The sequence below is a fragment of the Calidris pugnax genome, unplaced genomic scaffold (genome assembly GCF_001431845.1).
Source record: "Calidris pugnax isolate Ruff unplaced genomic scaffold, ASM143184v1 scaffold212, whole genome shotgun sequence".
Taxonomy (NCBI): Eukaryota; Metazoa; Chordata; class Aves; order Charadriiformes; family Scolopacidae; genus Calidris; species Calidris pugnax.
The window spans coordinates 739114-760339 of NW_015091012.1; the positions used below are offsets into that span (position 1 = coordinate 739114).

The window sequence follows — 21226 nt, forward strand, 5'->3', positions numbered from 1 at the left end:
TACCACAAAATGAGAGTATGAATTCTGCTCCTATTAACCTGCGCTTTGTGAGTGTTCCTGTGAGTGTGACACACTTTCCAGAAAACCAATAATTTAATCAGTGGCAGAAATTCTGCAGGAAAAATGTCTAGTGCTTCATACTCAAACTACTGTTTGATTCACAAAATTATATGTTGATTTTCCTAGATGTAAGAATCTCAGACCGGAGAATCCTATGAATATTACATACTTCTTGTGGAGATAAATCAGCTTATCTGAGGAGAATGAGTGTAATATATTTAACATATTTGTAAAGCATCGTTCCTTATGAAAACAGAATTGTCTTTAAGCTAAGTACTATTCCAAAACTAAAATGTATTAAAATAAGGTTGGCAGGTTATAATTTTTTTTACTCTTTTCCATCACTACTCTGTTATTAACAATAATTAAATCATCTAATGTTTTAAGAACTATTATCTTCCAGTAGCAGAAACAAAAAATCAGGATGGTACACAAGTTTTTAAAATAACTGTAATAGTTATTAAGTTCTATACGCATTGAAATTCATTTTGGCTGTGCAGTTGCCTCACTGGAGGGGATGCTGTCAGCCTAACCCGGAGCAAAAGGAGAAGAACATGACCCATATTCTACAACGTAAGTGAATTAAACATGAACACTACAGGGCATAAGTGAAGCCAGGCTTCAAAGCACAGAAACTGTTTCCAAGAGCGAGCAGTATCTTCCATCCTGCTCGGGATCAAAACAAGAACACAGGCAATATTTTAGGCAAGAAAACGAATATTCTCCATTGGAAAAAGTTAAAAAAAAAAAATCAGAAGTGTTCAATTCAGTTCAGGTTGAGCAACCTGGTCTGGTGGGAGGTGTCCCTGCCCATGGCAGGGCATTGGAACTGGATGGTCTTTAAGGTCCCTTCCAATCCAAACCATTCTATGATTTTATGAAACAACACATTTCACCTCAAAGCTTCCCAGAAAAGGTATCTCTAGATTTGAATATATCTTTAAATACATCCTTTTATTTCACAGCCAAACGTCCTTCAAAGACATCGGCCACAGTGGGAAGAAGATCTGTGAACGGCGCAGGAAGAGAAAAAGGTGCTCTGACCAGAGACAAGGTTCAGTACAGTGAATCCTCAATTTTAAGTGTTTTTCAGTAATACACCAAACAATAATGTATACTTTTCAATTTTATGTAGGCATAATCTCCTTCTATATAGACAGATGGCATCCATGTAGTACCCAAATGAATACAAAGCTCCCAGTGCCACCCTCTTTTGAGAAGAGTGTTTTACAAAGCAGCACAACTTGAGGCCATTTCCTCTTGTCCCATGGCCTGTTCCTTGGGAGAAGAGACCGACCCCCCCTGGCTACACCCTCCTTTCAGGGAGTTGTAGAGAGCCAGAAGGTCTCCCCTCAGCCTCCTTTTCTCCAGGCTGAACACCCCCAGCTCCCTCAGCCGCTCCTCACCAGACTTGTGCTCCAGACCCCTCACCAGCTCCGTTGCCCTTCTCTGGACCCGCTCCAGCCCCTCAATGGCTTTTTTGTGGTGAGGGCCCCAAAACTGGACAGAGCCCTCGAGGTGGCGTGTAACAAAGGTGGTCTTGATGGCATTTTCTGTGACAAAGGTGGTCCTGATGGCATCTGCAGTGCTTTGCTAGCCCAAAGCCTGCAGTTTCTTCTGGTTTGACATCTCTTGAAATTTCGGCGAGATGCACAAAGTATATTTTGTGCTCTTCCAGGCACATTTTGAGGGACTGGCTCTAGAATTACAGTAAGTCTAACCATGTGAGGCCTGAACTGCCAAAAAACTATGAAAAAAGAACCAGCCCCAAGAGACACTGGTGTGTATTTTGTTGGGAGGCGGGGAAGCTGGAGGGCACCTTGGGACTGAAGCGGAGGGATGGACTTTTTCCAGGTGAGGGATGGCAAGGTGCCACCCTTTCTCAAGGCTGGTGGCCTAAATTAGCCAAGACAAACTGGTTCAAAGTCAGCCAAGAGGCCTATGGGCCTCCACCAAGCAGAAATTACAATTTTGAATCTCGGAAAGTGTCTCTCTTCAGAGCAGAGAAACAGAAACTCAAAGGTAAGTGTCCTAATCAGAGGCTTCTCAGAGGCTGAAGGCTTCTTCAGCCTTCTTAACGCTGCTCAGCACAGCTCAGCTGATCCAGAAGAAACCTGGCAAAGCTTTTTTTAGATGATGCTTGTGGTGCAAATTATGTAAAAAGTGGGTGAGTGGCCAGATGCACAAAGTACGTTTTGACAGAAGTCACAGCACAGTGGCGAAGCTCTCAGCTCTCCCAGGCACATTTTGAGGGACTGGCTCTAGAATTACAGTAGGTCTAACCATGTGAGGCCTGAACTACCAAAATACTATGAAAAAAGAACCAGCCCCAAGAGACACTGGTGTGTATTTTGTCGGGAGGCCGGGGAAGCTGGAGGGCACCTTGGGACTGAAATGGAGGGATGGACTTTTTCCAGGTGAGGGATGGCAAGGTGCCACATTTTCTCAAGGCTGGTGGCCTAAATTAGCCAAGACAAACTAGTTCAAAGCCAGCCAAGAGGCCTACGGGCCTCCACCAAGCAGAAATTACAATTTTGAATCTCGGAAAGTGTCTCTCTTCAGAGCAGAGAAACAGAAACTCAAAGGTAAGTGTCCTAATCAGAGGCTTCTCAGAGGCTGAAAGCTTCTTCAGCCTTCTTAATGCTGCTCAGCACAGCTCAGCTGATCCAGAAGAAACCTGGCAAAGCTTTTTTTAGATGATGCTTGTGGTGCAAATTATGTAAAAAGTGGGTGAGGAAGAAAAGCTGATCTGCATTTCATCGTACAAGTATTTCTGCGCTCAGAGCCTATGGGTATGAACACAGGCAGAGTGCAGGAGACAGAGCATCACGGGAGGTGGTGTTTTGGGAGCACCCAACAATTCAGATTTACAATCTCCACCTAGAAGAAAAAACGGGGATAAACAAGTCATCTGTTGGACTTCCCCAAAGACAAACATTTGACAGTGCAGACTGTGCTCCCATTTCTTCCTGGTACTTGGTTTGTAATGCAATTGCGTAGTTCTATCAAATTTTCAACGTGTCCTTCTGAAAACACTTCAAATTCTTTTTTTTTTTTTGAGAAAAAGCTTAAATGACTAGACTAAATTAATTTTAATGTATTTGATTTTCTTATTCTTCAATGGCTTAAGAATATTCCTAGAAACACGTACTACAAAGAAAAAAATGACACTGAGTTGGCATTTGCATCCTAAAATAGAAATGCCTATTTTAGCTCTGCTTTTTTTAAACCACATCAAAATACTTGCAGGGAAATCTCACCACTAATATGTGTTTTACAACAGTGCCTTCTAGAGAGAAAACCCTGCTCCTGTTCCCTGTAAATCCCTGTTTCTGGGAGTTCCATCTGCTGAAGGGGGTGTATGTTTTCAGCAGAGGCTGGGACGGCAGCCACCGATACGCCCCACTGTCTATTTTAAGTCCAACCTCAGGGCAAGGCTGGAGACCAAATTTGCCAACTGTCCGGCTTGTTTGCCCTCAGGAATGCATTCAGAGCTGTGTTTAGAATAAGCCGTGCAGCACCTCTGGGTGAAAAGCCCAAATATATTCAAGCTCAGCCCATGGCATCCTTCTCTGCCGGGCGGACGTGTCTCTGTGGGGTGTGTGTCCCCAGGCATCCCGTCCATCCCCGCACTGACCTTGCCTGGGAGCTGACATACAAGAACGACTTCATAGAGGATGCCAGCACACAAGTGTCCCCCTCGACACATGAGACTTGTAGATAAGCCCCAAAACAATGTGAAAAGCTGGGGCACTTTCAGACTCACACTTCAGGTTCCTCCCAAGGCTGATGTTACCCTCTGAGATCTATCAAACCTTCATTTAATTCAATATTCCCACCGGCAGCACTGGGGTGCTGAGATGATTGTGTCTGTATCTTGGTACTGCTCTATCATTAAATCATAGACTCACAGAATGGTTTGGGTTGGAAGGGACCTTAAAAATCATCCAGTTCCAACCCCCTGCCCTGGGCAGGGACACCTCCCACCAGACCAGGTTGCTCCAAGCCCCATCCAGCCTGGCCTTGAACCCCTCCAGGGATGGGGCAGCCACAGCTTCTCTGGGCAACCTGGGCCAGGCTCTCACCACCCTCACAGCAAAGTAGTTCTTCCTGAGATCTCATCTAAATGTCCCCTCTTTCAGTTTAAAACCATGCCCCCTTGTCCTGTCACTACACCTCCTGCCAAAGAGTCCCTCCCCATCTCTCCTGGAGACCCTTTAGGGACTGGAAGAGGCTCTAAGGTCTCCCCAGAGCCTTCTCTTCTCCAGGCTGAACAGCTCCAGCTCTCTCAGCCTGTCTTCATTCTCTCCTTCAGCCCTTCGACCATCTTCGTGGCATCCTCTGCACCCATTCCAACAGGTCCATGTCCTTCCTGTGCTGAGGGCTCCAGAGCTGGACATGGTGCTCCAGGTGGGGTCTCCCCAGAACAGAGCAGAGGGGCAGAATCCCCACCTGGCCCTGCTGGCCATGCTTCTGTTGATGCAGTTCAGGACACGGGGGGCCTTCTGCGCTGTGGAGCTCACGTTGAGCTTCTCATCAACCAACACCCCCACATCCTTCTCCTCAGGGCTGCTCTCAGTCCATTCCATTTCAAAGGAAACGGAGTCAGGAGTTAATCCTTCTCTTTCAGAAGATTTTTTTTCTTTATAATCTGAACAAACAGAAGGGTTGAGGTGTGTTCCTTGGCTGCCTGTACTGTTTGCTGAAGCAAACGACAGCACACAGGCAGATTTCAGTGAACCATAATAAGGTGCAGCAAGCTCGCAAGTGCTGTCAGCTGACAACATCAAACCCTTATTAATTGTGGCTTTTTTTTTTTGTAATTTAAGTTTTACATGAATTCCTTTGCTGACTTTATGCTACTTTCCTTTATTCCTCCCCTGAATCATGAAAAGCCTTTGATATAATCTTTAAAACACAGCTGTAATGCACAGTAAATAGCGTTGGTCCCTTCATTTCTGTTCTTTAGTGCTAAGCATTTATTTGCACAGCACCAAATGCCACATTTTCACTGGCATAACCGAATAATGTAAAAGATTAAAAGAAATATGTAAACGCTGGCGTTTTGCTCTCACCAGAAAGTCAGCAGAAATAACCATTTTCCAAAACTTCAGTGCACAGGGCATCTGTCTATTCAACACATATTACCCTTCAGAGTGTAAAAAGGAGCCTTTTTGCTGTTGTACTGTCAAGTACCTCTAGAATAAATTATAATTTTACAGCATGGACTCCCTTAAATCTGAAATTTGTCCTGACTCACATTTTTACCAGCAGCTGGAGTCAAGGAACTTCGTAATATTCTCAGAAAGTTAACAAATCCGGGCTCTGGAGCTCCAAATGTGGGAGACTGGGGATAAATTGCAATACTGAGGAGTGTTGCAACAGGAATGGAAAGCCGACTGTAACCAGGGCCTCTCTGTGCAGCCGTAGGCCAGCTCCATTTTGAGCACCTATTTATATACATATTCCAAATCCCAGAAGAATTCTCATGTAGAAAGGTAATGAAGAGCAAGACATCGGTGATAAAACGCAGCAGCATTAGTAGATCTGACCCACAACACTGCAGTACACTCTCAGAGCATTTAGCTGAATTTCTTGACAAACTTCAGAGGGAAAGAGAATTAGTAGTCACCATTTACTTTAAGGGTTTTTTGCTTTTTAAAAAAAATTATTCAATTTCTTTGTTCTAGTGGAAAATGAATTTTGATTATTTTTTTTTTAAAGGAAGAATTGTTCTTCTGGGTTGTGCACAACACTCAGTGTTCCAGAAAGCAAGTTTTAACATCATGTGATCAGTAATATATAAACAGTGCAAAAAACCCCCACTGTGCCATGTTCATATTTCATTTTATTCTACAGGTTAAAAAATTGTCATGTTTGAATGGAGACCAAGGGAAGTACAAAAACAGACCTCTAACTTCCTTTTTTTCGGTAGCCAGGTTTTCCTGTTCACTAGAATAAGCATTTTAAAATGCTAAATGTAATCGTGGCAGTAAAGAAAATATTCAAAACTACATTTAGCCAAAAAATGCAAGTCTTCTTAAAAAAAGGCAAACACTGTAGTGATAATTCAGGTTGCCCAGAGAAGCTGTGGCTGCCCCATCCCTGGAGGGGTTCAAGGCCAGGCTGGATGGGGCTTGGAGCAACCTGGTCTGGTGGGAGGTGTCCCTGCCCACGGCAGGGGGGTGGAACTGGATGGGCTTTAAGGTCCCTTCCAACCCAAACCATTCTATGATTTTATGATAAATGGGCTTTCCTTTCCTCCAGAAGCAAAACTGAGGTTGTAAGATTAAGCAAGGAAAAAAGCTGGAGGAGCAGCATGATTCTATGCATATGATTCTATGCATATTCAGCATATGATTCTATGAAACAACACATTTCACCTCAAAGCTTCCCAGAAAAGGAATCTCTAGATTTGAACACATCCTCAAATATGTCTTTTTTCTTTCACAGCCGAACGTCCTTCGAAGAGATCAGCCACAGTGGGAAGAAGGTCTGTGAATGGCACAGGAAAAGAAAAGGATGCTCTGACCAGAGACAAGGTTCAGCGCAGTGAATCCTCAACAGCTATTTTTCAGCAATTCAGCAGTCACCACCCTGAGATTCACATAGAAATCGGGTATGGAGCCTTCAGGCTCTATTTGGAATTGTTTTATCTGATTTCTGTGCAGGACCGTGGCTTTCACCTGAGATGCAGGATGTAATTTACAGCGGTGTGTACAAGGTTAAGGCCACATCTACCCCAGCTAAAACTGATACAGGGAGTATAATCTTGCAGATAGCAAATGTGCCAAACACAGCTCTGCTCTAAAGTAGACTGGTTAAAACAAACCTATTTCAGGAACAGCTTTGTTCTCAGTCTTCCTAAATACACAGAAATGGGGCAATGGAAAATATTTCCAGATCTACTCCACATATTCTAGAATATTATGAGCATTTAGTCTAGCAATCACTTATTGACTGCAATTTTAAAAATCTGTTTCTTCTCTTTTACAATTTTTTTCTCGCTGAAAGGAGGGTGTAGCCAGGGGGGGAAAAAATCTGTTTCTTCCCTTTTACAATTTTTTTCTTGCTGAAAGGAGGGTGTAGCCAGGGGGGTTCGGTCTCTTCTCCCAAGGAACAGGCCATGGGACAAGAGGAAATGGCCTTACGTTGCACCAGGGGAGGTTTAGATTGGAGATTAGGAACTATTTTGACACTGAAAGGGTTATTGCACATTGGAAACTAAAATGGTTATTAATCATTGGAATGGGCTGCCCAGGGCAGTGGTGGAGTCCCCATCCCTGGAGGTATTGAAAAGATGGGTTGACATAGTGATGAGGGCCATGGGTTAGTGATGGTTTTTATCAGAGTTAGGTTGATGGTTGGCCTAGATGATCTGAAAGTTCCCTTCCAACCCAGATGATTCTATCATTCTATTATTTTACACCATGAAAAGGAAGAGGAAAACATCATGGAATTTGAAATCTTCATTCTCACAATCAGGCACCAAAAAATGCATTCATTATTAACCTTTCTTTGCAGCAAACGTACTGAATAATCTGCGTTAATCGCTTGCAGGTGAGCTCTTAGCATATGGGCTACCAACACAACATGAAAAAATGCATTCATTATTAACCTATCTTTGCAGCAAACATACTGAATAATCGGTGTTAATCGCTTGCAGGTGACCTCTTAGCATATGGGCTACCAACACAACATGAACGCAATTACCAAAGGATTGAAATTTGGTGCAATTTTAACTAACAGGTATCACACTGCCACGGCTGCCTGTGTGTGAATCCTCAGGATTCATCATCATGAAGAGAAGAGCCAAATGGTCTCTACTAAAAGCTCAGGACCGGCAGTAACACTGACTCATTTCTTATGGTTTCCGCTCCAAGGGTTCCTTGAGCCCAAAGCAGAAAACTCCTTTTAAATGGGAAGGAGAGGAGAACTGGGAATGCCAGCCAGCTTTTGCTTTCTTGGATGACTGTGAAGTGAACTCCTTCGGGTTAGTCATGCACAAATTCTTGTTATTCCCTTCATACAGTCTTTTCAGAAAAACCTAAGTAACACAAAAATCATCTCCTGCCCCAGAGTTAACAGAAACTTCTGCTGGAACCCAGCTGATATTTTGCTACAGATCAACAGCCTCCTAATTTTGATTTAAACAAATGCTTCTGTGAGTTTTTCATTGGCCTCCAATTACAGAGGAGCTAAAATATCAAGAGTTCATTAAAATAACATAACCCTAGTTATACTGCTCACCCAAGAAACTAAAACATTAGCAAAATATACTTATGGATTTAAATTAAAATACATGCAGTTTCAAATAAACTCAAACCAGTCAGTTATTTTGTAAATCATTACGTATAAGAGTATTAACAGCAATTAATCTGCATGTTACATATACCTAAAAGAAGAAAAAAGTAAAGACAAGTGAAGCAAAGCTTGGGCATTATGATTTTCCATCATATCTCTGTAAGAAGATGCAATACCTACTTAATATAGAGTTGGTAACATCAAAAGTGCATAATCTGAAAGACCTCCCAGAAACCTCTGGAGTCAAAAGCGAGCTAACAGCTAGGAGTGATTTACTGGCAGGTTCTCAAAAAAAGCCAGCACTAAATCTAGAAGACTTTCTTGTATCTTCATCTAGAAATACGCTTATTGTCTTTCAATCTCAGTTTTTAAGATTTATAACTACGAGGGAAGTGTGTTGTGAAATTTTAGTTTCACATATGAAGTCCTATTCTATTTGTACAAAAATTGTGTCACGTTGAGAAAAATATTTTCCTTCTTAAAAAAGAATTCAAGGCTTGGGAGCTTTGTCTGAGATGGCTGCATTAACCAAGTGCAACATAAGTAACTGAGTGGGCATTCCAACATATTTCTTTACTCCAAGGACACAGTGATATTTATAAAGGTCAAAAAAAGGGAATGTGATTCTGCATTTGCTGTCAGACCAGCAGAGGATACAGTATCTACCAAGTGAAATAACCCATGCTTTCTCCCTTCCTCAATGCATTGAGAAGTATTTCTTTACAAAATGTACTCATGTATAAACAGGCTTTAGAAGTAAAATGGTTTCCTTTGTTTGTTCTGGACGCTATTTCCATAAAATTCTGTACAAAGTACAACTGTGTTTCCCTGCTAGAGAAGGAAAAAGACACTTGTTTTCATCCTTAGCAACGATAAATATGTTTTGGAGAGAGGAGAAATTACTGGTTACACCTTCAGTATCTGCTCTGATTTTTAAATTGTGGTTTTATACTACTTGATAAAATATGATTTATCTATTTATTTGAATTACAACGTTAAACATGAACTTTTTATTTAAGTGCTAATGAGGCTTTTATGTAAGGATGAAAAAGAGAGCAGAGCTTGAAAAATAACCTCACGTACAGAAGATAACAACGCGCAACAATCAAAAAAGATGGTCCTTTAAATGGACACGCATAAACATGTCAGTGTATGAGACTCTCCAAACTGTTTCCAAAGAAAAGGGATATTTCAAAAGAAAAGAAACATTTTGAACAGGCTGCCCAGGGCAGTGGTGGAGTCAGCATCCCTGGAGGTATTTAAAAGCCGAGCAGACGTGGTGCTGAGGGACATGGGTTAGAGATGGACTTGGCAACGCTGGGTTAACAGTTGGACTTGACGATCTCAAAGGTCTTTTTCAACCTAAATGACTCTATTGAATTCTATGATTCAATGAATCATGTACTAACAATACCTGAGAAAATGAGCATCTGGGCTGTACTCGGTCCAAAGCCTGTCATGGAGAATCTGCTGTGCAATTGGTAGGAAGCAGCTTTGATACACCTCGAGGTACCGTATGAGTCCCGTAGTCAAAGGCTGTGCAACACCACATTCATTCAGTGCTTTTCTGGTGTGCTTTTTCTTAAGCTCCCCCACACGAACACCACCCACTTCATTGATTAAAAGGTTTCCAGCAAGAAAAAAGCTGCATAAAAGGAATGTTTTGCATTACCTCACAATAAATACCAAGAGTTATGCTATGTAGAGATGCCTGTGCACATACACTAACACACAAACACAGACACACACAGAAGCACATATATATCTATGTATGTATCAACCTTATATACAGATAAACTGTCTCTGATGAACAGCAAAAAAAGACAAGCACCAAACAGAGCATTTAGGGCAATGAGGCTGGTGAGGGGTCTGGAGCACAAGTCTTGTGAGGACCTTCTGGCTCTCTCCAACTCCCTGAAAGGAGGGTGTAGCCAGGGGGGGTCGGTCACTTCTCCCAAGGAACAGGCCATGGGACAAGAGGAAATGGCCCCAAGTTGCACCAGGGGAGGTTTAGGATGGATATTAGGAGAAATTTTACACTGAAAGGGTTATGAAGCCTTGGAATGGGCTGCCCAGGGGGGTGGTTGAGGCACCACTAGATGATCTCTATGGTCCCTTCCAACTCTAGAAATTCAGTGAAATTCAGTGAAATTCAGTGAAAAATTATATCACTTTGGGAAAAATATTTTCCTTCTTAAAAAGGAATTCAAGGCTTGGGAGCTTTGTCTGAGATTTGTGAAATTTTAGTTTCACATATGAAGTCCTATTCTATTTGTACAAAAATTGTGTCACGTTGAGAAAAATATTTTCCTTCTTAAAAAAGAATTCAAGGCTTGGGAGCTTTGTCTGAGATAAATTTTAGTTTCACATATGAAGACCTATTCTATTTGTACAAAATATTAACAATAACAAAAAGGGGTTTTTTCAGTATGTTAACAGCAAGAGAAAGGTGAGGGATAATGTGGGCCCACTGATGGATGAGGTGGGCACCCTAGTAGTGGAAGACACGGAGAAAGCAGAGTTGCTGAATGCCTTCTTTTCTTCAGTCTTCACTGTTAGGACTGCCCCTCATGAATCTGTGGCCTTAGAGGCAAGGGGGATGGTATGGAGAGAGGAAATTTTTCCTCTAGTAGAGGAGGGCCAGGTTCGGGACCACTTGGCCAAACTGGACATTCATAAGTCCATGGGGCCTGATGGGTTGCACCCACGAGTGCTGAGGGAGCTGGCAGACGTTATCGCTGGACCACTCTCGATCATCTTTGAGAAGTCGTGGAGAACAGGAGAGGTGCCTGAGGACTGGAGGAAGGCCAACATCACTCCAGTCTTCAAAAAGGGCAAGAAGGAGGACCCTGGGAACTACAGACCAGTTAGTCTCACCTCTGTCCCTGGGAAGGTGATGGAGAGACTCATACTAGATGTCATCTCCAAACAAGTTGAAGAGTGGGGGGTTATTGGAAGTGGGCAACACGGGTTTACCAAGGGTAAATCATGTATGACCAATCTGATAGCCTTCTATGATGCCATAACCGGTTGGTTGGATGAGGGGAGGGCAGCAGATGTCATCTACCTTGACTTCAGCAAGGCTTTTGACACTGTCTCCCATAACATCCTCATTGGGAAACTGAGGCAGTATGGGCTGGATGAGGGGACAGTGAGGTGGATTGAGAACTGGCTGTGTGACAGGACCCAAAGGGTAATTATTAATGGAGCAGGTTCAAGTTGGAAGCCTGTAACCAGTGGAGTCCCCCAGGGGTCAATACTTGGACCCGTGCTGTTTAATATATTCATCAGTGACCTGGACGAGGGGACAGAGTGTATCCTCAGCAAGTTTGCTGATGATACCAAACTGGGAGGAGTGGCTGACACCCCGGAGGGCTGTGCTGCCATCCAGCGAGACTTGGACAGGCTGGAGGGCTGGGCAAAGAAGAACCTCATGAGGTTCAACAGGGAAAAGTGTAGGGTCCTGCACCTGGGGAAGAAGAATGTCAGGCACCAATACAGGTTAGGGGTGGACCCGCTAGAGGCAACTACTGAAGAGAAAGATCTAGGGGTCCTGGTGGACAGTAAAATGGCAATGAGTAAACAGTGTGCTCTTGTGGCCAGGAAGGCCAATGGTATCTTGGGTTGTATAGGGAAGAGTGTAGCCAGCAGGTCAAGGGAAGTCATTCTCCCCCTCTACTCTGCACTGGTGAGGCCACAACTGGAGTACTGTGTCCAGTTCTGGGCTCCCCAGTTCAAGAGGGACAGGGAACTACTAGAAAGAGTCCAGCGTAGGGCTACAAAGATGATTCAAGGATTGGAGCATCTCCCTTATGAGGAGAGACTGAGAGAGCTGGGACTCTTTAGTCTGGAGAAGAGAAGGCTGAGGGGAGACCTTATCAACGCCTACAAGTTTCTCAAGGGAGGGTTGAAGGAGGAGGGAGCCAGACTCTTTTCAGTGGTTCCCACCGAGAGGACGAGGGGCAACGGGCACAAGTTGGAACATAAGAGGTTCCACTCAAATATGAGGAGAAACTTCTTCACGGTGAGGGTGACGGAACCCTGGAACAGGCTGCCCAGGGAGGTTGTGGAGTCCCCTTCTTTGGAGATTTTCAAAACCCGCCTGGATGCAGTCCTGAGTAACATGCTCTAGCTCTAGGCAATCCTGCTTCAGCAGGGGAGTTGGACTAGATGATCTCTATGGTCCCTTCCAACTCTAGAAATTCAGTGAAATTCAGTGAAATTCAGTGAAAAATTATATCACTTTGGGAAAAATATTTTCCTTCTTAAAAAGGAATTCAAGGCTTGGGAGCTTTGTCTGAGATGGCTGCATTAACCAAGTACAACATAAGTAACTGAGTGGGCATTCCAACATATTTCTTTACTCCAAGGACACAGTGATATTTATAAAGGTCAAAAAAAGGGAATGTGATTCTGCATTTGCTGTCAGACCAGCAGAGGATACAGTATCTACCAAGTGAAATAACCCATGCTTTCTCCCTTCCTCAATGCATTGAGAAGTATTTCTTTACAAAATGTACTCATGTATAAACAGGCTTTAGAAGTAAAATGGTTTCCTTTGTTTGTTCTGGACGCTATTTCCATAAAATTCTGTACAAAGTACAACTGTGTTTCCCTGCTAGAGAAGGAAAAAGACACTTGTTTTCATCCTTAGCAACGATAAATATGTTTTGGAGAGAGGAGAAATTACTGGTTACACCTTCAGTATCTGCTCTGATTTTTAAATTGTGGTTTTATACTACTTGATAAAATATGATTTATCTATTTATTTGAATTACAACGTTAAACATGAACTTTTTATTTAAGTGCTAATGAGGCTTTTATGTAAGGATGCAAAAGAGAGCAGAGCTTGAAAAATAACCTCACGTACAGAAGATAACAACGCGCAACAATCAAAAAAGATGGTCCTTTAAATGGACACGCATAAACATGTCAGTGTATGAGACTCTCCAAACTGTTTCCAAAGAAAAGGGATTTTTGAACTTTTTGAACAGGCTGCCCAGGGCAGTGGTGGAGTCACCATCCCTGGAGGTATTTAAAAGCCAAGCAGACGTGGTGCTGAGGGACATGGGTTAGAGATGGACTTGGCAGCGCTGGGTTAACAGTTGGACTTGACGATCTCAAAGGTCTTTTTCAACCTAAATGACTCTATTGAATTCTATGATTCAATGAATCATGTACTAACAATACCTGAGAAAATGAGCATCTGGGCTGTACTCGGTCCAAAGCCTGTCATGGAGAATCTGCTGTGCAATTGGTAGGAAGCAGCTTTGATACACCTCGAGGTACCGTATGAGTCCCGTAGTCAAAGGCTGTGCAACACCACATTCATTCAGTGCTTTTCTGGTGTGCTTTTTCTTAGGCTCCCCCACACGAACACCACCCACTTCATTGATTAAAAGGTTTCCAGCAAGAAAAAAGCTGCATAAAAGGAATGTTTTGCATTACCTCACAATAAATACCAAGAGTTATGCTATGTAGAGATGCCTGTGCACATACACTAACACACAAACACAGACACACACAGAAGCACATATATATCTATGTATGTATCAACCTTATATACAGATAAACTGTCTCTGATGAACAGCAAAAAAAGACAAGCACCAAACAGAGCATTTAGGGCAATGAGGCTGGTGAGGGGTCTGGAGCACAAGTCTTGTGAGGACCTTCTGGCTCTCTCCAACTCCCTGAAAGGAGGGTGTAGCCAGGGGGGGTCGGTCACTTCTCCCAAGGAACAGGCCATGGGACAAGAGGAAATGGCCCCAAGTTGCACCAGGGGAGGTTTAGGATGGATATTAGGAGAAATTTTACACTGAAAGGGTTATGAAGCCTTGGAATGGGCTGCCCAGGGGGGTGGTTGAGGCACCACCCCTGGAGGTATTTAATGATGTGATTTTGCTCTCACATTCTCCTGCTTCCGCTGGAAACAACGCCTTGCTGCTTTCTAGGAAACAAGAAATGACACTATATGCCACATTAATGATGCTTCTTTAAAATCCGTCACATTTTATCTTGAAATTATTTCCACTGAAAGGAAACTGCTTTTACAAATACTAGGGGCTTCAAAAATATTTAAGGTACAGAATAAGAAAACTACTGGAAACGAAATTATCACTTGTTTCTATTCATTCCTGAGTCCTGTTCTGAAAGAGAAATATAAGTTGTGGTATTAAATGAAACAAAGTCCTTTTCCTCAACAACTAAAATTTTATGTCAGTGTTTGTATTATTCTTGATCTCTACTGGCCTGCAACCATGTCTTATTTGACAGTACCTGGCAGGGATGGGGCAGGAAGCTGGGCAGACTCGGTGTAACCACACAGCACACAGGATAAACTCCTCACATCTGCACTAACCATCCACAACTGAGAAATGGTGACATCTCAACAATGGAAAACTGGGCTTCCTTTCACTCCACGTCCTTCAAACCACTGAGAAACACTCCTCACAGAAACTGCAGAAAAGCTTCATTCAATTAAGGGAAATCAAATGTACCTTCCCTTTGATGTTAAGATTACACAATAAATATGTACCAACAAAAGCAACATCCTAGCTAGGAAAATTTTAAGAATAAAAAGTAATTATCTTTTACTGATCTATAGAATGAAAAAATATTATTTCATTTATATTCATATTCAAAAACTTATTTCATTTACTCCTCACTTCCTATGCAGTCTGTTTTCTTTTTTGCAATTAACGTATCTTGAAATCAATGCTTTCCATATTTTCAATGTATTTTTATTATATCAAATTTAGGAATAAACTAATTATTTGGACACCGAAGTCTGCTTGAGGAAAAATGTATTTAAAGCAGAAATACTTAAGACACAGAAAAAGGTGCTGGATGTTATTAAATTGTATTTTATAGCATATGTTATGTTGTAAAAAATAAATTCTTCCTTTTTTACATACTCGACTAAATTTTCAGTCATGAATCACACTCTTACTGATGTCAAACACACTTTTGTGTTTTCCTGTCAGATTTACTTCATCAAGTTTTATCCCACTGTCTGTACATATTTTTGAAAATCATTTGTGGAAAATCTTATTTTCACTTATTTTCAACTCCTGATAACAGCTCTGGCATGAAAACACAGCCCTACTTCAAACACCTTTTTGTTGAAAAATAAAAGGACAATAGCCTTTAGAATAGAATTATATTATGGTATTTTTTAAAGAAGATTGCAAAAATTACCCTGTACAATAAAGCAAATACTACATACCTCATAATCACAGAATCACGAATCACAGAATCACGAATCATAGAAGATGATGAGAAGGTTTTACTTATTTTCAGTATTAGAAGATGCATGACTGCATTCTAAACATCACGTTCCTGTCTCTAAAGCTCCCCAATACTTTCTAATGAAAAGTTTGTTACACATTTGCCAACATCAAAGCTCAAAGTCAGGGACGTCAAAATTTCCATTCAAAATAAGCAAATATCATTCTGAAATTTAAATTTCTGCTTTCTATCTATATTTACATTGCCTATTTCCCTCTCAACCAACTTGTTCTCCTCCTTACTCACACATAGAATTTATCAATATAGCTTTTAATTGACAAAAGTAATATTAAAAAAGTAATATAAAAATGCTATCTCATTCTGTTGGTATTACAAAAGTAATATAAAAATGCTATCTCATTCTGAAAAACGCCAGACTTAAGGTCAATGTTTCAATAGCAGAAAATTAAAAAATACAGAAGAAACTGCCCAGTGTAACAATACAAGATGATCTGTATCACTAGAGCCAAAGAGAACATCCATCAAGTTTTAATGTAAGAAATGGTGCTTTAGAGAAAGACGTTACGAATTGGCACCAAATACCTGTTGCTTTTTACGTAGGCAAAGAGTTATTCAGCATATTGCATGCCCAAAATTGGGGATAAACTCATCACAAACAGTGAATTAATTACTTATTTCAAATGTTAAGAAATAGTCCCTGGGAAGCTGCCCAAGACGTTTTTATCCAGAAGCAATATGACTGCCATATTATTAATTACAATTCAGGAAGAGTGACAGAGACATGCAAGAATCTCACGAGTGGTTACTCACAACCGAATAGTGGAGAAGGTAGAAGGTGGCAGACAAATAGACTATCGAGGAAAGGAAAATTAAGAAGTGACAGAAACACACCCAGGGTGTTTTGAAGTTATAGAAAAAGAAGAAAGAAGGACAGATAACAGGTAAAATCAAAGAATGATTCATCATTTTAGAAGAAGTGATTCACTGTCATGTGAGTAAGGAGAGTAAGAGAAACCAACACACAATGTGCCTAAGTTTGGAGGATGCAGAATCTGGACAATGAGAAGGGCTTTTACTCGGTTACCATTGGTGTTTCCAATGTAAGAAATATTTAATTCTAAAATATTCTGAAGTATATTTGTGAATAGTGGAGCCTCAATTTCACTCAAATGAAAATATTTTATACCATGTTAAATAAACTTCTAATTTCTCTTTCTTTATGTGGATGCAGGTTGCTCCAAGCCCCATCCAGCCTGGCCTTGAACCCCTCCAGGCATGGGGCAGCCACAGCTTCTCTGGGCAACCTGGGCCAGGCTCTCACCACCCTCACAGCAAAGAATTTCTTTCTAGTGTCTAATCTAAATCTCCCCTCTTTCAGTTTAAAACCATTCCCCCTTATTATTATTCCCCCTTATTATTATTACCATTCCCCTCCCTCCTCATCTCTCCTGTAGCCCCTTTTAGGGACTGGAAGGGGCTCTAAGGTCTCCCCAAAGCCTTCTCTTCTCCAGGCTAATAAAGGTGGCCCTAACTACAAAAAAATACATTTAACAGCCATTAGCATTTGCAAAGTGCCTGGCATTTTTAAAGTATTGTAGAAGCATTTAATCTTAAACTCTCAAAACAGTCCTCAAGACCACTGAGCGCTTCCACCAGTGATATCAAGTTACCACAAGGCAGAAACCAAGTTGTCACCAAAGCCCTACAGAGTCCTGGAACCAGCACTAACTTCAATAGCAGGATTTATGCAAAACTAGTCCAAACAGCAGGGATTTAGAAGTAGAACTAACTGGTCATGAACACTCTTTGTCTCCAACATAGCGTTGGTTTTATAGCATTAAGGATGAAACAATGCAGACCTTGAAAAGGAGCTGAAAAACAGCAGATGAGGCCCCAGGTATAACCAGGTATAACCTGCCTATTAACCAGGTATAGTTTTTAGGATGATGAAAAAAACAGTATATGCTTAGAAAAAATTGAGTATAATGCATCATTCACAGCTATTTCTGTCAATTCTGTCAATTCAAGTCAAGTCTTTGAACGTTGGACCTTTCCATCAAAATCAGCTGAACTAGAAGAGGTGCCTGGATCAGAAGTTTTCCTTTTATTTTATGCTCATTATATCTCTATAAAAGTTTTGCAGAAACTGGGGATGGACATGGTACCTTCATAAAATCTTCATCTTCTTGAGATTTCTTAGTCCTTAACAAGGTAACTTCACAACAAACTTAAGTTTTCATCTTTTCAAGATTTCGTAGTCCATAAGGATGTATTTTCACAACAAACAGAAGTTTCACCTTTTTGAGATTCCTTATTACTTAAGGATGAAGACAGGGATTTCCTTTAAAAGTGTCCACACGAGAAAAGATTCCAGTGAAGATGCTTCTGTTCACACAGTTGGGATGGCAATAGTCTTGGAAGATTGCCCTGATGTTTCATGTTTTGCTCGTTCTTTCTGAGAATATGATCATTCCTTGGTTATGAATATCTCCATTACTAAGGCTTTGGAGTGGGAAATGTCAGATCCACTGAATAATTTACTTGTTGGAATGATTTCTACTCACTTTTTTAAAAAAAAATACTTCTGCTCATTACCAGAAATCTGGAAAATGTTGCAAGGTATACGAGAACAAATTCATCATAGTCTTTAAGTCAGCATTTTCTTGTTGAGGCTCCTTGTAAAAGATTTTTCATATTTCTTTCCTATTATTAGAGGATTCGTACAAGAACAGATATTCTCTTTCCCTTAAGTAGATCAAAGTTAAAGTTTTGATTTATTAAGATTTACCAAGACAGTCCATATTCTCATTGAGATGGAGCTATTGCTCATTGACATCACGCCAAATAGAATTTTGCTCTATTGCTATATTTCTATTTCTGAAGAAAAAAGATGAAGTTAAGTCTTCACATGAACTTTTAGTACAAATTTCAGCGTCCCATGTCTTCAAACACCACTACATTCAATCTTTGACATGTCTACAGCAAAAAAAATAAATAATCCCAAACCCATAAACCCCAAGCTGTACCAGTACAAAGAAAAACAAGCATAAACTGACTTCCAAACAACATGACCTGCTACAAACACTTTTGACACTCACCTCTAACATGCCATATATAAAGAATCAGCCAAATTAGGACAGGTGAAAAAAGCAATTAATATAAAAAACTTTGTATTTTGCATTATTACTACTTGACCATCTTCCCATATTATCTGTTTCTTAAAGATCTGTAGGTGCAGGAATGGTATTTTTAAAGATATTCCCAACACCTCATGCAATACATTCCTAGATTTAAAGGGGTGACTGCACTGAAGAAAAAATCCTCAACGTTCTCTAATTATGCCACTTAGAGTGTTTTAATTCATGTCCTTCACATAATCACAGAATGATATGGAGTTGGAAGGGACCTCTGGAGATCATCCAGTCCAACCCTCCCTGCCAGAGCAGGTCCAACCAGAGCAGCTTGCACAGGAACGTGCCCAGGTGGGGTTGGAATGTCTCCAGAGAAGGAGACCCCACCACCTCTCTGGGCAGCCTCTTCCAGGGCTCTGCCACCCTCACAGCAAAGAAGTTCCTCCTCATCTTTAGATGGAACTTCTTATGTTCCAGTTTGTGCCCATTCCCTCTTGTCCTGTCCCTGGGCACCACTGAAAAGAGACTGGCCCCATCCTCCTGACACCCACCCTTTCAGGATTTATAGGTGTTGATCAGATCCCCCCTCAGCCTTCTCTTCTCCAGGCTAAAAAGACCCAAGTCCCTCAGCCTTTCCTCGGAAGAGAGATGCTCCAGGCCCCTCATCATCTTTGTAGCCCTCTGCTGTACCCTCTCCAGCAGTTCCCTGTCCTTCTTGAACTGGGGAGCCCAGAACTGGACCCAGTGCTTCAGATGGGGCCTCCCCAGGGCAGAGCAGAGGGGGAGGATGACCTCTCTCCACCTGCTGGCCACGCTCTTCATGATGCACTCCAGGATGCCATTGGCCTTCTTAACTTGACTAATAGTAGCCCCAAGATCTACTATCAGCTACTGGGAACTGACCATCACAGAGAGTGTTATTGTACAAACCATTATCCCATAGTCTCTCAGTCTATAGACGTTCCACGTTTATCACCTGAAGTTCCAGCTACAAAAAATTTGTGGCAGAACCAGGAAGACAAGCCTAGGATCACAGGGATGTGAAGTTCTGTTTAGACAAAGCACGAGGACACAACTGATTTCTAGCATTGTAATGGCATAGGCAAGGTGTCTGTTTAAAGTCAATGTTTAAAGTCTTGATGGAGTTCTGAATAGTTATCATGAAATCTGTTGTACCACTGAAATTCTCTCTGTATATGAATATAGTCCAAGTGAGGTCACATCTCTGCCAAACCAGAGCCATTTCACTCAGCTTTAATCATGTATAATTACCACATCTAATCTAACTCAATCACACAGGCTGTCTTTATCGTCAACAGAGAGATGATCAGTTCTGGAGAGCGATACAGCTCACTCTTAAACACTCAGTTTAGGGTGAGAAATGGAACTGGATTCTGGGGATGGACAGCTGAACCTAAACTTCAGCTGTCAGCAAGAAGGACCGCACCGTGTTCCTGGAGAGCCAGGACTGAAGGACAGGCTTCTGTCAGACTCCACCAATATTATTACAAGAATCATCTAAGATAAACTTCAGAAAAAATGGTGTTTCACACATGTACCTTATAGACAAAACGGAGATAAGAGGAAAATGAAGATGTACTCACCAAAAACAATAGAAGACTCACAGAAGTAGTAACCATTTGGTTGCTTTTTTTTCAACATGGAGCAAAGATCTAGGCGGTGCAGGATTTCAACTCCAAAATAATGGCTTTTAAAGTCTTCATACAGGCTCGAGTCAATTTTTTTCACCTTTAAATAGCAACATAAAATTCAATTAGGCATTCTACTAGAAGGATGAATTTTCCTATTTAATTCCTAGGGTTTTAATTTTAACCAGAGATACAGTTAGGATGTAAAACAACTTCAAGATGCAAAAAGAAGACTGGAACAATCATGTGCCAAATCTTCCGCTTTATTCAAGCACTGTCTGCTAGAGAACTTAAAAAAGGAAATAAAAGTGTCATTACATCTCCTTTCTACACCTCCCTCTTCAGTCTTGCCAGAATCAAATGGACATACACAATGTTACAAATGTTTTAACTTCAAATGATTTGCCACAGTCTTCATGGAAGATATAACTGGAAATTATTCTTGTTGTCACTGCTAGTCGTGCTACTGCAAGGAAGAATCTCAAATGTTTGTCAAGGGCAGTTTTCTGGGTCTTTAAAATCACTGAACAGGAAAATGTGGTTGTATTTAACATGTACTAGTCTTTAGATCTCAGCAAATCTAAAAACTTACATACAATATCACTATCATTATGTAATTTAGCATACATGAAGCGGAACTTAATAAATATCCTATGTGGCTGTTTTTAGAAAACCTCATTTCAGTAGTTATTTTAAGGGCATAGAGTTCTTCATTCCATTGTATTTTCAATAAATAGCTATCTTTGTAGAAATTCAGTATTTTCTTCCTCAATTCACCTCAAAAAAATGCTGTTTGCTTTTTTAAAAATTGTTACTATATGCTAAGGGATTTTA

The 21226-nt window shown here is 41.2% G+C and overlaps 1 protein-coding gene across 2 annotated transcripts in view; it reads right to left on the bottom strand.

The window, feature by feature from the left end:
• Positions 1-21226, bottom strand: part of AKAP7 (A-kinase anchoring protein 7) — a 123966-nt gene that overhangs the window by 47633 nt on the left and 55107 nt on the right. For both annotated transcript variants that reach the window (XM_014955653.1, XM_014955652.1), the window contains exon 6: positions 20348-20492. In XM_014955653.1, the coding sequence (XP_014811139.1) occupies positions 20348-20492 (145 nt within the window). The remainder of the gene's footprint in view (positions 1-20347; positions 20493-21226) is intronic.